The following is a 16,657-nucleotide window of genomic DNA, read 5'->3' as shown; positions in this document are numbered from 1 at the left end:
TTGCTTTGCTTCTCAGAAAATTTCAGGGGATGCTTATCCACACTAGGATCTAATATAGACTCTATTTGGCATTTCAAATCCTTTCTGACCTGGCCCCATCTACCTTTCCAGACTTATTTTCCACTCTTCTCTTCCACACCACCTTCAGGCCAGCCCAGATAGTCGTCTTGATATTGCTGGCATGAACAACCCTATCTCCCATTTCTGATTTTGGGTCTCATTCAAAATCAGCTGAGAGGAACCAGTTGCTAGATGGGAACGCTGCATTAAAGTGATGGCTTACTTTTAGAGTTAAGGATAGAAAAGCAGAAGTCCGGATATAGCCTGAAATATATCTTAAGATCTCAGGGAAAATAGTCTTCAAAGAGTTCTGAAAAAACATGGGCAAAAAATGTTTGTGGCAGCCCTGTTTGTAGTGGCTAGAAGCTGGAAACTGAGTGGATGCCCATCAATTGGAGAATGGTTGGGTAAATTATGGTATATGAATGTTATGGAATATTATTGTTTTATAAGAAAAGACCAGCAGGATGAATACAGAGAGGCTTGGAGAGACTTACATGAACTGATGTTAAGTGAAATGAGCAGAACCAGGAGATCATTATATACCTCAACAACGATACTGTATGAGGATGTATTCTGATGGAAGTGGATTTCTTTGGCAAAGAGAAGATCTAACTCAGTTTCAATTGATCAATGATGGACAGAAGCAGCTACACCCAAAGAAAGAACACTGGGAAATGAATGTAAACTGTTTGCATTTTGGTTCTTTTTTCTGCGTTATTTTTACCTTCTGAATCCAATTCTTCCTGAGCAACAAGAGAACTGTTCGGTTCTGCACACATATATTGTATCCAAGATCTACTGTAACCTATTTAACATGTATAGGACTGCTTGCCATCTTGGGGAGGGAGGGGAAAAATCGGAACAGAAGTGAGTGCAAGGGATAATGTTGTAAAAAATTACCCTGGCATGGGTTCTGTCAATAAAAAGTTAAAATTATTAAAAAAAAAAAGAACAATAAATCAAGCACCTATTTGTAGCAAAAAAAACCCCAAAACAAAACATAGACAGTATCCTGTTAGTTCAGGAAGGAGGTAAAAAACATAAAAATGAAATTCTGAACACGAGGTAAAAATTTCATTTCTGAGGGAAAGATTTGTCTCCAGAGATCTATGATATATGAGGACTCAGCCATCAACTTAGATTTCTAAGTCACTTTCAGGGGCAAGTGACAGAATTTTACTGTGGAAGTGTAGCACTGTCTTATAAAAAGTCTGAATGTTCAGAGCAAAATGAGGCTGCCAGAGGAAAAGAGGGATAACAAAACAATTATGCATGTATGTAATACTGGGAGGAAAAGGAGACTCAGGGAAGGGAGCTTCTCTTCATTATAAGGGATGGGATGTTAATTGATGAAGAGTACACACTTAGGAAGGAATAACTGCATGGAACCAGTGCAACTTTATCAAAAACACACCATCACAGACCAGCTTTTTGTCCTTTGTTGGAAGGGTGACTAAATTGGGGATACTACAGATATAGTTGACCTTACAATGAAACATATGATAAAGACAAGGATACAGATTGGACTGAATTAGAAGAGGAAAGTGCTATAAATATATAACTCCCTGAGATCTTTGTGAGGCTTTTGATACTATTTCTGTGGAAAAGGTGTAGCTAAGGATTAAATGAGATACCAATAGATGGATTCAGAAATGTCTAAATAGTTACATTCAAAAATAGCTGTTGATGTTTCAGTGTCAAAATGATAAGAGCCACAAGGATCTGTTCTCTGCTCTGTGCTTTTTTTTTTTTTAAACATTTTGGTCTTTCACCTGGATAAAGGGATAGATCATATGCTCATCAAAATCTGCAGACAACACAAAGCTTACCCACAAGACAATACAGTCAAGATTCAAAAAGATCTTAAAAGGCAGTGAATTGGATCTAATAAGATGAAATTCAGTAGGAATAAATGTGAAATCTCCTGTTTAGGTTAAAAAAGGCAATTTCACAAGTATAGCAAGATAAGCAGCTTATTTTTAAAAGATTTGGGGATTTTAGTGGACTGCCAATTCAATAACAAGTCAGCAGTGTGAGGACATGACCTTTTCTAGCTTCTAGAAATAGGGTGGTGACCATTCCATTACACTCTGTCTCGGTAAAACCTCATCTGGAATACTTTGTTGAAGTCTGAGTGCCAAGGTATAAAAGTTATGATGAATATCCACTTTAGGGCAACCAGGTAAATCAGTAGCAAAGGGCCTAGGGGCTGAAAGACCCAGGAAACATATGGCCTCTCAAGAGTGTCAGAGGGGAAATTTAAGTTGTCCTCAGGTGCTGAAGGATTTAATGTTGAGGAAAGAGAAGACGGTTTGGTCCCAGAGGTATGAACTAGGAGCAATGGGTAGAAGTTAAAAAGAGGTCACTTTAGGTTTGATGTTGGGTAAAAAACCTTCCTAACAATGAAACTTGTCCGAAGAGGAATGACCAGCCTCAGGGGATGGTGGATTCCCACTTCTCAGATTGGACTGCCATTAGAGTATCTAGTATTACTGCATTACAGAAAAGATTCCTTGTCTGTACTGGTTGGACCACATTGGGACTGACTTTTCCACCATATGTGTTATCTTCCCCCATGAGAATATAAGCTCCTTGAAGACAGGGACTGTGTTTCTTTTTTGTATTTGTATCCCCAGTGTTTGGCACAATTTGTAGCACACAGCAGGCACTTAATAAATGTTGATTGGTAACTAGATGGCTGCCAAGGTTTCTTCGACTTTTCAAATACTGTGATTTGTCATTGAACCTGGAAATCTAGGAGTTTACAAAAATGAATATGGAAAAATTATTTTGTATTTTAAGTCTCCTACCACTCATTCCTTAAGTCTTAGAATTTAAAAATTACTTTCATTAATTTTATCAATTTTGTTGATATTATCAGGAGCACAATGACAGGCAAGGTTCCATGTAAAGGGCACCTGACTGGATTTTGCAGAAAACCAAAGAGCCTAAGAGGCTGAGGTGAAGAGGGAAAGCACTTCAGAGATGAGGGGGAGGCAGTGAAAAACAGGGACCGAGAGACCATGTGTCATGTGGGAGCTGCAGTCCTGAACCTTTTATGTTCATTCCATCCCCTTGTATCCAGGCTTACAAACCGGTATCCCACAGAAGGACAGACAGAGCAGTCACCCTGACTCCCTCCCGCCTTACCGTCTGTTTGGTAGTTGAGTGCCACCAGCTGTATCCCGTGCAGCCAGAACAGGAGGGGATTGGGGTTGGAGGAGTCAATGCGAGTGGCGGCAGGGTAGGTTCTCAGCAGCTGGCAGGCGGTGTGCTGAATCAGCTTCCGAGAGTACCGGCGGCACAGCCGCTTGGCCGCATTCTCGTTCAGGGAGGAGATGTGGTAGCACCTGGGGGTCCTGATGATGGCACTGAGGGACGGAGCTGTGCTGAGAGAACAGACTTCTTCCCAGGTCTGCCGCACGCCGTCCAAGGGACCTAGCCCCCCAAAGATCAGAACCACAGCGTTCAAAACCCTCAGAAGGATCCGACACTGAAATCATAAGTCTAAGCTCTGTCCAAAGCTCACATCAAAGAGTGGCAAAAACCCTAGTCAACTTATTTTCTTCTTACCCAGGTATACTGCTTTGTACTGTGATGCCATAACCTTTTCCATATGGGAGCATAGAATGCCCTGTTATTGGTTACAAAGTTGAGGGAATTTGTGTGTGTGTGTGAACCTGAATTCTAGTGAGCTATCCCCTTGGGAAAGGAACATAAACTGTGATTTATTCATCTGAGAATAGGGAAGCAAGTGGAAGGGGGAAGTGGATGAGGAGAAGATATCAAACATTCATTGGTTCCATGCACTTCTATGAACATTCTCTAAGCACTAATGTGTTCAAGATACTCTACTAGGTGTGGGTTATATAGAGAAAAACCCCACACCAGCATTGGTCTTGAGAAGCTGGTATTCTACTAGGGCATATGATACTTGGAAGAGGGAAGGAAATACAAGATAATTCAAGGATCAATTGTGAGGAACACTCAGGAGAGGGGGCTTTTGGGGCCCAAAATCCAGGGCATATCATTTCTTTCAGTTATGACAAAGAGCTAGAAAGCCAGGGAGAACCACCAAGAACTCTACTGGAGGTCCACAGACCTGTTAGGGCCTGAGTGGGGAACAGAACAGGGTCTAAAAGTTAAGGGACAGGGATCATGGAAACCTGACCTTAGAAAGGGAGGAGGAGATGGAGAAGTCCATGCAGGTGGTTGGGGGAGGCAGAGATGGAGAGACAGACACACACAGAGGGCTCTTCAGCAGGACGAGAACAAGGCAGAATGTTTGAAGCCTAGGGGAAGATGTTAGAAGCCTGTCAGAATTGGGTCTTTCTTATCTAAGGATATGGGGATAAAGACAGGTCTTCAGTAAGCCACTGTTCAATGAGATAACTCATGAGGAAGGTAACTGGCATTTGTGGAAGGGTTTTGTAGAAACTGTAGTGGATGTGAAGTCCCCATGCAGATTTACTGGAGAGGAGGAGTAGGGGAGATAGTTATTCCTGTAATCCTTGGGGCTACACACTTAGAGCTAATATTGGAGAATCATTTGCAGTATTGTGCCAGACAAATCCACCTCACCAGGAACCCAGAGCTTATTGCCATATTTTAGCACAGAAAAAAACAAGATAGCTAATTAAGGATAAAATCTAGGGGGAAGATTAGTCAAACAAGGAAAAGTAAACTAAGAAAGACTAAGGGCCGAGTTCCCAAGAATCAGACATTTACTAGCTGTGGGACTTCTATAAACTTGTTATAAAATAAAATTATTATTTCAGGCCCCTGCATGTATGTATATAGGGAATTTAACCAGGGAGGAAAGCTTGGTTAGTTTGGAACTTTGGAACTTCAATTGTGAGTATAATCATCATCAGTTCAATTTAACTCGGATGTACAACCTCCACCCCATTCTCCAGTCCAACATGAACTTGCACTCTGCTAGGCTCTGTTTTAACTTAGCTCTCTCTGAATCTCCCTTTTTTAGGCCCGGCTTGCAGCTCAGATCTATAATATAACAATACAATATGGCACATAATATATTGCCAATATTCCACCAATGAGGATATTATACATTTCTCTAGGAGACAAATTCAGGTCCCATGAAGGAAACACATTCAAAGTCCCCCACAAAACGTCTTTAAATCTTGGTGATTTGTTTTCTGTCACATTCTCTTCAAGTTTTCTGTAATATTTGTAGTAAACTCTATTAACTTTCTATTCTAATTTCTCAGGATGGTGTGGTTGGGACCTGGTTTCTTTTAAGCTATATCAATGAAATGTGAGCTTGGGGAGGGCTATTCAACTGAAGAGTCCTGGTGACAGACTCACTCAATCTGGAGAGAGACATCATTGAGGAGCAATTATTATTATTGGTGTTATTTTTTGGTCTCTGGCTACTCACGGAATTCATCAGGGGAGGCAGGAAGCAGAAAAGGAAGGAAGAAGAGAAAGACCATGCTGGAAAACTAACAGTTTTCAAAGTGTTAAAGGAGAACATAGTAGTGAAATCCTTTAAAAAAAAGCAAAAAAACTAAACTTAAAAAAGTATCATAAATTGCTTATGAGGGCAGGAGAGATTAAAAAAGACTCCATTCTTTCCTATGGGAAAAAAGCAAGATGGGAAGCAACTAAGAGGGGGTACCCTGGGTAGTGCAGTGGATACAGACTGGATCTGGAATCAGGAAGACCTGCTAACAAATTCTGACTAGCTGTGTGATCCTGAGAAAGTCACTTAACTCTTTTTGCCTCACTTTCCTCTTCTGTAAAATGGACTGGAGAAGGAAATGGCAAACCATTTCAGTAACTTTGCCAAGAAAACTCCAAATAAGATCACAAAGGCTAGGGCAAGACTGAAATGGCTCATCAACAACAAAGCTACTAAGAACAAGAGGAAAAACCTTAGGGAGAAACCAATAGGGAAGTCTGGGAACTTGCTGAGGGAAGAAAAATGGAATTCATGAGATAGAGCAGGTCTTTGATGCCACAGTACAAATAAACATATGAACTAAAAATAACTTTCCTCTTACATTCTGAAATCAATTTTTATTCTGGTAGGAGGATTGATAAGGATTCTAACAAGCTTAAAGAAATGTAGTATCCACAAGCATAAGGAGTTTTTGTTTGGCCAAATATCATGAAATGTTTTGCATTTAGATTTGTTTGAAATAAATTTTGAATTAGTTTGCCTGATTTGGACAAAACTTGGTATATTATTAGATTATCTAAATACAACTTGAAGTATATTTATGGGTTCATTTGTTATCCTGAATAAAATGGTGGACAATAAAAAATTTCAAATTGACATTTTTTGGGGGAATTACATGAAATGAGGATTATAATTCACAGATGGACCACTATGGCATTCTTTTAATTGAAAGATTTTTTTGATCATGCTCTTTTCAGCAAATGCTGCTAAAACATCTCTGGTAAATTATAATGTTTTCAAGAAATTAAAATTGTAGAATAGTGGTTTTTGCAATTTGAGTACCATTTTACTTTTTTTTTTCTTATTATTACCCAGTTACAGTAGGCAACATGAACATTTATTACAAAAACAATTTAAACATTCAAGTGAAGATTACCAACAGGAAAACATTTGATCCATCCAATATACAGAATCAAGCAAAGATACTGGTAAGAAGCTGACTTTACTTTTTCCAGATGTTTTGGTATATGCTGCTGTCTCCCCAGGGCTTAATCTGCCCGGATTGTTGCCAAAAATGGACTTCCTGCTTTTCCTTTCTTTTCCTCTGTTAGAGCCAGATGGGTTTAAAGTTGACAATCCTGTTCCCATAAAATTAAAATAAATAAGCCAAAAACTGCAAGCAAAGGAACTCAACATTTTCCATCACCATTGATATTTATTTTTAATAATTACTGCTCCCTTGTAATAGAATATGTAGGGCCTACTAAAATTTTATTTTTAGTAGCCTTAATAACAGTATTAATTCCAATTATAAGATAGCTTTTCCTTGATTAAAAAAAGTTAAATGAAAGTGCATGTTCATTAGATAATAGCCACAAATACTATTTAAGCTAATATCAAAATAACACACTAGCAATAGTCTAAAAGAAAAAAAAGATGTAAAAGATAACTTTTATTTGGGTCATCATCATCAAATAAATGGATTATTTTATGTTAATTTTTTTCCTACCTTTCCTGGCATAATGATCATATTTGATATCACAGGCCCTCAGTCAGAATGGCTCCTTTTAGATCCAAACCAGAATCTGACAAGCCTTTATTTGACAATATCCATTGTGAAGGAACTCATTACCTCTGGGAAATACCATTCTACTTCTGGATAGTTCTAATTGTTAAGAAAGTTTTTCTTCAAACTGAGCATAAACCTGTTTCTTTGCAGCTTCCGTTCATTCCTCCTAATTGTGCCCTTTGGGACCCAGAAGAAGTTTAATTCTTTCCTTCAAATGAATGGATTTCAATATTTACTATCATCCTAGCACACACACCCTTTCTGCTTTCTCATAGCCAGGTTAAACATCCTTGGTAAAACTGTCACATACTTCTAGGTTATTGGAGGTGACCCAGAAATATCTCTGCCCCATACAGCTCCACTAAAATTCCATTATTGGAAATCTATTCCTTAAAATTAAGTCTCCTCAAATGGTTCTCTTTTAAAATGAAAATAAAGCAGTGGACTTTGGGAATGCTATTAATTCCTCACTGTGAATGAGTTTTTCTTTATAAAAGCAAAACCAAGATGAAGTGAGTTGCATTTCTTTTGAAGGCTCTGGGGATTCTAGTATGAGCTCTGAAAGAGTAGAAAAAGTAAAGGTGAGGTGGAATCTGATGAAGACAACCTTCTTTTCATAAGTGATTTATTCAATGGCAGATCTGGGATTTGAACCAACAATATTGGTAGCACTATGATGAGTCTGTCAAAAATTCTTTTGGTATGTTTCACAGTTCTGGTAAATCTGCTTAAACTAATAAAGTCTAATGCATATTATATTTTGATTCGTTAAATAGTTACTAATACTGCTAGACAGAAGTCTTTTCATTGTAATAATTATGCTTAAATGTCATTTTTCTTGAGAAAGAAAGCTTTTTCAAAAGACAGTACAAATGACAATAAATCAAATTACCTAATTAATAGTGTTAGTTTTTTTTAATAAATATAACTTAATTTAACACATTAGATCCCTAAAAAATTGTGTGCATATCAGATTTTCTGTGAACCAAATTTTATTTTCCTATCAATTCATATTTGTTAATAATTTTAGAGACAACGTATAGGAAAAGCTTTGGTTTTGTTATATTGAAAATTCCTCTTAAGAAAGAGTAGACCTCATTAGAACATATGTTAAAAGAAAAATGATTGTTTTCATAATATAGAAAACAAGAGAGCAAAACAAGTTTAAAATTTCAATGCCCTCCTTCCCCCTTTTTCCTTTTTGGTTATAGGTAAGATTTTCTAGGTAAGCTGTAATTGGTCATCACCATATATCCCATTTACTCTTTCCTGCAAACTCAATTGTTGGAAATGTTGCTCTTAAACTTGCCAAGAGCAAACTCCCATTTATTTAAGACTGACAGTTAGTTGGTCTTGTGTCCTAACAAAAGTGCATCCATAGGGTGATTGTTGTCTCTTGGTGGCTGGGGTAGGTTTGGCTCATCTCTCTAGCTACAACACTCATGAGAGGAGAACATGAAGAAAAGTGTCAGGAACAACTAATTTTACTTCTTTCAGACAAGTTGGCTGGTCAGCTCTAAGGTCTCAAAATGCATTATAGGACAGCCTTGATCCAATAACTCTGACAGTCTATCCTTGTGGTTCAAATAGCTCATTAAAAAAATCATTAGTCTGCCAACAAAGCATGGTTTTTACTGCTGTAGGATTTCTGGGCTGCCAAGAAAATTAATGTTTATGCTGAAAGAATGGCTTGAACTTAAAATGAATAAGCCACGATATCCTTTTAAACGATATAACTGGAGCCCTGGAGCCACAGGGATACTGCAGATGGTACATCAATCAGTCTGTAATGGGCTTCTCTCCAACTTAAGTATACCACTCCCTTCACCCATTATCACGTAATACATGCAGCTCTCCTCCACTCCACTGCTAGGTTTGGGTAGCTGAGCCCCTCAGAACAAAAACTCTAGAAATGACTCAGGTACCTACACAGGCAAGATTCTAGCCTCCCACTTCCCAGTTTCCCAGATTTTTGTAGGTGTGGGAGTATCACAGATAATGAATAGCCCTAGCTCTACCTTTTTTGTTTTCAGTGAGATGGAGTGAGTCAGACTTGGCAAGGATGAAGTGAAATTTATTTTTCATTCAGCTTTTATTATCTTTCCCCTCAACTTCATCCCTCTTCTGAACTTTTTTACTACTATTGAGGACACCACTATCCTTCCAATAACTTGTGCTTGCAAACTGGCATCAACCTCAATTTCTCATTCTTACTCATATACATATTTATAAAATCAGTACTCAAATCTTGCCATTTTTACCTAGACAACATCTCTTGTATATGACTCTTTTTCTCTAATCATATAGCCACCATTCTAATTTAAGCTGTTATTACTCCCACCTTGGTTACTGCAATAGACTTTCAGTCTCCCTCCCTTTAAGTCTTTTTCCCCCAATCCACTCTTCACAAAAGTTGCCAAAGAATTTGTTTAAAGTGCAGATATTGTAACTCTCCCCTTCTCAATAAATTCTAGTGACTCCTCATTGAACATAAGCTCAAATATTTCATTTTCATCTCATTCATTAAATATTTCTGATTTTATGCAAAATTTTTAATATGTATATAATTGGCATAGGTATATGAATATAATTTGTAAATATACATAAATCTGAAATACATGGTCAAATTTTTTTTGCTAATAAGGATATTTAATAAAAATATTTGGAGATAATTATGAAGGCAATCACATAAGGAAATTTGGAGAACTTAGATAATGTTATAAGGATAAGCTATAATTTGAATAGGTCCTTAAAGATAAATTAGCCTTATACAGGCAGAGGAGATAAGGGGAAACACTCAAGCCTAAAATGAATAGGACAAATAGAGGTATACAAGCAAGAATAATTATTGTTATTAAGGGAGAGTGAGGAGTCCTGACTGACAAGAGTGACTATAGATATTGGAGTTTAGCTGTAAACAAGGTTGAAAAAATTGGGGAAGGCCATTTTATAGAGGATATGAAAGTCAAATAGGAGTTGAGACTCATGTACAATATACAGAAAGGGACCATATGAGCAGGTAAGTAAATGTTTTAGGGTAATTATGCTGAAGTTATATTAACAATAGAAAAGATACCACAGTCAGGATTACCAATATGGTGGCTGCTGTAATAATACAAATGTGAAATGGGTGACAGCCTGAACTAGAATAAGAGGAGATAAAGAAATACAAATTTGTGATATTTCAGGGAGGGCAACAAGATCTGGTAACAGATTAGTGAAAAGGGAAGGTCAAAGATTCTAAATGAAATTTGTCAGATTAGAAGACCAGGAAGAGGAAAGGGCCAATGACATAAATGAGACATTAAGGGGAGCTGGTTTCACAAGAGATGACAAATTTAATTTAGGATGTAATAATAAGTTGGAGATTGCAGCATGCTATGATAATAACAATAACAGCTAGCATTTACATAGCACTTTCACATTTGTAAAGTGCTTTACATATGTTAACTATAAAATCCTCAAAACAAACATATAAAATAGGTAGGATTATTATCGCACTTTGCAGGAATCAGGCTGAGTGAATTTAAGTGATTTGCTTGAGGATAAATAGCCAGTAAGTGTCAAAGACAGTATTCAAACTCAAGTCATCCTGACTCCAAGTGCTACCCTTTAACCACTGAACCCCTTAGCTGCCCTAGTCAAGCAAAGATGTTCTGTAGGCAGTAAGAAATCTTAATTGGGGTCAAGATGACACTAATCTGGAAACATGTATTTGGGAACCCCTCATATAGAGATGATAACTGAAGCAATAAAAATGGATAAGTTTACCAAATAAGTGAGCTAGAAGGAAGAGCAGGAAGAGAAGGTGTCAGAAACATGGGGAACCTAACAGTAGACTGTAGAAGGAATAGAACCCAAAAAAGGGAAGAGAAGTAGTTACAAAAAGCAGGAAAAACAATAAAATTAAATTTCATAGAAGCGAAGGAAATACAGCTTTAAGAAAGAATAGAGTCAAACATGGCACAGGATCCGAGAAGAAACCTAAATGAGCAGGGGAAATTCATCAGGCAGGTCCTTTAAAATGTTAGGTTTAGTTAACCAATCTTGATTGTAAAAAATCAGAAACAAATTTGTGAAAGAAAAGTGAAAGGTGAAAGGATTCCAGAAATTTCTTTGAAAAAAGGAAGGGGACTGCTGAAGAGTAGCTAAGCTTTTAAAATATAGGAAACATTAGCAGAAATTAAAGATGTAGATTAATATTAAAAAGACTTGATAAGACCTGCAAAATTAACTTATTTCAGTCCTCAATGATATTAATACAAAATTGGACATGAGGAGAAGGGTAAAATGCAATAGAAAACAGTCTAGAAGAAAAGGAGAGAAATCCAAAGCTTTTTATAATATAAAGAAGCTTCATGGCTATATATTAATAATAATTTCTTTGAGATGAAAAGCTCTGAATATTGTGAATGCTATCTACATCATGAAAATGTAATTAGTTATCATCTAATTTAAGGAAAGTAATGACCAGTGGAATCATTATGCATACATTCAATCCTTTGAATTGTTATAGCAATTAGAGAAATTAAAAGCAAACCAGAACTTGAAGAAATGAAAAGATATAATGGATAATCTAAGGAATTCCAAATTAAGCAATTTATTATTATTTTTTTCTGTCATCAATTTTATTGGCTGATATTTTCTTACTTTAAAACAATGTTTTATCCCCCCAATTACATGTAAAAACAATTTTTAATATTTATAGCTTTTTTCTTTTAAGTTTTGAGTTACAAATTCTATCTCTCTCTCCTTTCCCTTTCCTTCCCCTGAGATAGTAATCAATCTGATAAAGGTTATACATGAACAATCATGTAAAATATTTCCTTTCTCATTTTCTGCAAGAAGACTCAATTAAAAAAGAAAAAGAAAGAAAGGAAAAGAGGAAAGAAAGAAGGAAAGAGGGAGAGAATGGGGGGGGAGAGAAAGGAGGGAAGGATGAAGGGAAGAAAGGGAAAAAAAACCTGTATTTCAGTTTGTATTCAGACAACATTGGTTCTTTCTCTGGAGATGGATAACATTTTTCATCAGGAGTTCTTTGGAATAGTCTTAGATCATTGTATTGCTAAGAACAACTAAGTCATTTACAGTTGTTCATCATAGAATATTGCTATTACTGTGGTACAATGTTCTCCCAATTCTGGACCTTTTACTTTCCAGGTTTTTCGGAAATGATCCTGCTTGTCATTTCTTATACCACAATAATATTTCATTATAATCATATACTACAACTTTTTCAGTCTATCTTATGTGAGTCCTCTCAATTTTCAAATCTTAGTTAATATAAAAGGAGTTGTTATACAAATGTTTTTATACAAATAGGTCTCTTCCTCTTTTTTGGATCTCTTTAAGATGCAGAATTTTTTATTGAAAAATATGATTTTAATATATTAATTGCAAAATATTAAACCCATACAAAAAGGAACAACATGTATTTCATGTCAAGATACAGAATTAACAATGGCATTGTTGGAACAAAGAGGATGCACAGATTTATGGTTCTTTGGGCATAGTTACAAATTTTTTGCCATGAATTGGATCAATTCGTCACTCAACCACCAGTGCATTAGTGTCCCAGTTTTCTCACATTCCTTCCAGCATTTATCATATTCCTTTTTTTCTGTCATATTAGCTAATCTGACAGATAGGAGATGGTACCTTAGAGTTGTTTTTTTTTAATAATTATAATTTTTTATTGACAGAATCCATGCCTGGGTAATTTTTTTACAACATTATTTCTTGCACTCACTTCTGTTCCAACTTTTCCCCTCTCCTTCCATCTCCTCCCCCCAGATGGCAAGCAGTCCTATACATGTTAAATATGTCACAGTATATCCTAGGTACAATATATGTGTGCAGAACCCTCAGTGTTGTTTTAATTTACATTTTTCTGATCAATAGTGCTTTACAGCATTTTTCTATATGACTATAGTTTTGATTTCTTTGTCTGAAAAATTCTTGTTCATATCTTTTGACCATTTATCAATTGGGGAATGACTTGTGTTCTTATAAATTTGACTCTGTTCTATGTATTTGTGAAATGAAACCTTTATTGGAGACATTTGCTGTAAAAAATTTTTCCTAGCAGTCTGTTTTCCTTCTAATTTTGGTTGCTTAGTTTAGTTTATTAAAAAAAACTTCATAATTTTGTAATAGTCTAAATAATTCATTTTATATTTTGTTATGGTTACTATTTGTTGTTTGTAAATTCTTTCCTTCTCCAAAGATCTGGCAGTTAAACTACTCCTTGTTCTCCTTATGCTATCAGCCTTTGTATCCATCTGACTTTATCTTGGCATGAAGTGTAAGTTGTTGGTCTATACTCAGTTTCTGATATATTGTTTTCTAGTTTTCCCAGCAGTTTTTGTCAAATAATGACCATTTGTCCCAAAAGCTTGGATCTTTGGATTTATCAAACACTAGATTACTATGATCATTTACTACAATGTATTCCAGGTATCTACTATTCTATTTCTTAGCCAGTATCAGATTGTTTTGATAATTACTGCTTTATAAAAAATACAATTTGAGATTTGGTTCAATTAAAACCTAACCTATTTAAATCAGCTGTTGATGCTAGAAAATTGGAAATAGATAAAAAAATAGATGTTAACATAGACTATCACCAGTTACAAAATAAATTTAACTTATATAAAGCAATCATCAAAACAAAGAACACAAAAGTGCTTATTAATCTTCTTACTGATTAATTAGTAGGAGGCAGAGTTAAGATGGCGGCAATATAGGCATAGAGTATAAGCAACTGTACTCAGCTGAACTCTCCCAACATTCCCCTCCAAACAACTTTAAAATAATGCCTCAACTCAGACTGAAAAGTGGCAGTAGACTGTGGCAATACCAACAATACGCCTTGGAGGCAGCTGCCACAATGGTAGCAGTAGCTTTGAGAACTTTCAGCCACAGATGGTAAAGGGTAGGACAACTGGTCAGAAAGAGATTACAGGAGACCCTTTATCTCTGTTACAAGGCCCGTATGCAATTCCAGGGAAAAGAGTTCTGGCATTTGTGGCCATAGGGGAGCAAGAGCCCTGGTCACAGTTCTAGGATAGAGAAGAGTGGTGAATCACAAAGGATAGAGGCCTTGAAATCAGTTTCAAGGTAAGAAGAAGCATAATTTTTTTTACTCAAGGACAGCAGGGGCCCGAATTAGTTCCAGCCAGGAAAAACAGTAATAATTGTGGCCAGAACCCTGAATATAATACCAGGGTGGGGAAGAATGCTTGGAGTCATTCACATGGGAGCAGAAGACCTGATTTTAGTCCCAAGGTAGAGAAGAATCCTAGTTGCTTAGAGTTACAGGAGAGCAGAGGATCTAGTCAGAGTTCAGGGGTAAAGAGAAGTACTAACACTTATGACTGCAAGGGAGCAAAGTCTCTTCTAGGTTTAGATCAGAACACAAATCAGAAGATCAATTACCACATCTTTCCTTGGGTAATACTACTCTGAAAGCACCAAAAACTTATAAGTCTCCAGAATGAGTTCTGAAAATAGTAACACGAAAAATCCAAAGCAAAGAATGCTCTCTCTACTCTGGAATCAATCCAATTTTAAAAGTCAAGAAATAGGCTGGAAAAATAAGCAAACAATAATAAAAAAAGAACCTGACCATAAAAAGCTACTATGGTGATAAGGAAAGATCAAGATACAGAATCAGAAGACAATGATGTCAAAACAAGCAAAGCTTCTAAGAAAAATGTGATTTGGGTCCAAGTCCAACCAAAATTCCTAGAAAAAACTCAAAATGATTTTCAACATCAAATAAGAGAAGTAGAGGAAAAGTTTGGAATAAATGAGTATGGTTCAAGAAGATTAAGAACAGAGTTAAAAGCATGGAATAAAAGAGTTAACAGAGAAACAAAAACACTGAAGAAAGTAATATCTTGAAAAACAGAATTGGCTAAATGGCAACAGACACAAAAATCCATTGAACAGAACTCTTTGAAAAATCACGGAAAAGGGGTAGCGAGGTGGCGCAGTGGATAGAGCACCAGCCCTTAAGTCAGGAGGACTTGAATTCAAATCTGCATTCAAACACTTAACATTTCCTAGGTGTATGACCCTGGGCAAGTCACTTAACCCCAATTACCTCAGGAAAAAAAATCATGGAAAAAAGGCCATAAAAGAAAGGATATAACGTATATAGAGGAAAAGAACTCCTTAAAAAGCAGAATTGGCTAAATGGAAAAAGAGATACAAAAGCTCACTGAAGAACAAATGGAAGCTAATGACTCCAGGAGACATCAAAAAACAATCAAAAATCAAAATAATGAAAAAAGCATTAGAAAATGTGAATTATCAGAAAAAAACTGAGTGGGAAAATAAATGCAGGAAAGATAATTTAAGAAATGCTGGACAAAAGAAGAGCCTATATATTATGTTTCAAGAAACTACCAAGGAAAACTGCTCTGATATCCTAGAACCAGAGGGTAAAATAGAAATTGAAAGAACTCACCATTAGAATCCTGAAAGATATCCCCAAATAAAAACTTCTAGAAAAATTATAGTAAACTTGCAGAGCTTCCCAGTCAAGGAGAAACTATTTTAAGCAATCAGAAGGACTACTGAAATATTGTGGAACATAATTAGGATCATACAAGATTTAGCAGCTTCTACCTTAAAGGATGGGTGAGCTGGGAAAGTCAAAGAAGCTAGAATTACAACCAAGAATCTGCCCAGAAAAACTGAATATAATACTTTATAATGATCCTTCATTTAATGAATGCAAGGCTAGTTTAACATTAGGAAAACTTAGTATAACTAGCCATAGCAATAACAAAACAACAAAAATTCTATGATTATCTCAATAGAGGCAGAAAATGCTTTTGGCAAAAAATGATACTCATTTCTATTTTTTTTAAGTTAGAAAGTATAGGAATAAATGGAGCTTTCATTAAAATGTTAAGTAATATCTATTTGAAACCATTATGTGTAATTGGGATAAACTAGAAGTTTTTCCAATGAAATTAGTAGTGAAGCAAAGTGCCCATTATCACCACTATTATTTAATATTGTTCGATGAAGGATAGGAATTAGAATAGGTAATGAGAAAACAAATAAAAAACTATTGTTCTTTGCAAATGATCCAATGGTATATATAGAGAATCCTAGAGAATCAACTAAAAAAACTAGTGGAAATCAAATGCATTTTAGTAAAGTTGCTGAATATAAAATAACGCCACATAAATCATCAGCATTTCTCTCTGTATATTACCAACTAAGACTAATAAAGAAAGAGAAATGAAGAGAAATTTCATTTAAAATAACTGCAGACTGCTATGGGCCAGAACTCTTATACTTAAAACAAGGATTCTTACAAGGTATTAAGTCAGTGGAATTGATGAGACAATGGTTATCTAGTT

The 16,657-nt window shown here is 36.0% G+C and overlaps 1 protein-coding gene across 1 annotated transcript in view; it reads right to left on the bottom strand.

Moving 5' to 3' along the window:
* Positions 1–16,657, bottom strand: part of LOC100917022 (1-phosphatidylinositol 4,5-bisphosphate phosphodiesterase epsilon-1) — a 204,035-nt gene that overhangs the window by 30,404 nt on the left and 156,974 nt on the right. The window contains 2 exon segments of the mRNA XM_023495065.2: positions 3,214–3,501; positions 6,715–6,846. Of these exon segments, the coding sequence (XP_023350833.1) occupies positions 3,214–3,501; positions 6,715–6,846 (420 nt within the window).

The sequence above is a fragment of the Sarcophilus harrisii genome, chromosome 2, assembly GCF_902635505.1.
Source record: "Sarcophilus harrisii chromosome 2, mSarHar1.11, whole genome shotgun sequence".
NCBI lineage: Eukaryota > Metazoa > Chordata > Mammalia > Dasyuromorphia > Dasyuridae > Sarcophilus > Sarcophilus harrisii.
This window is presented reverse-complemented; position numbering and strand designations above follow the sequence as displayed.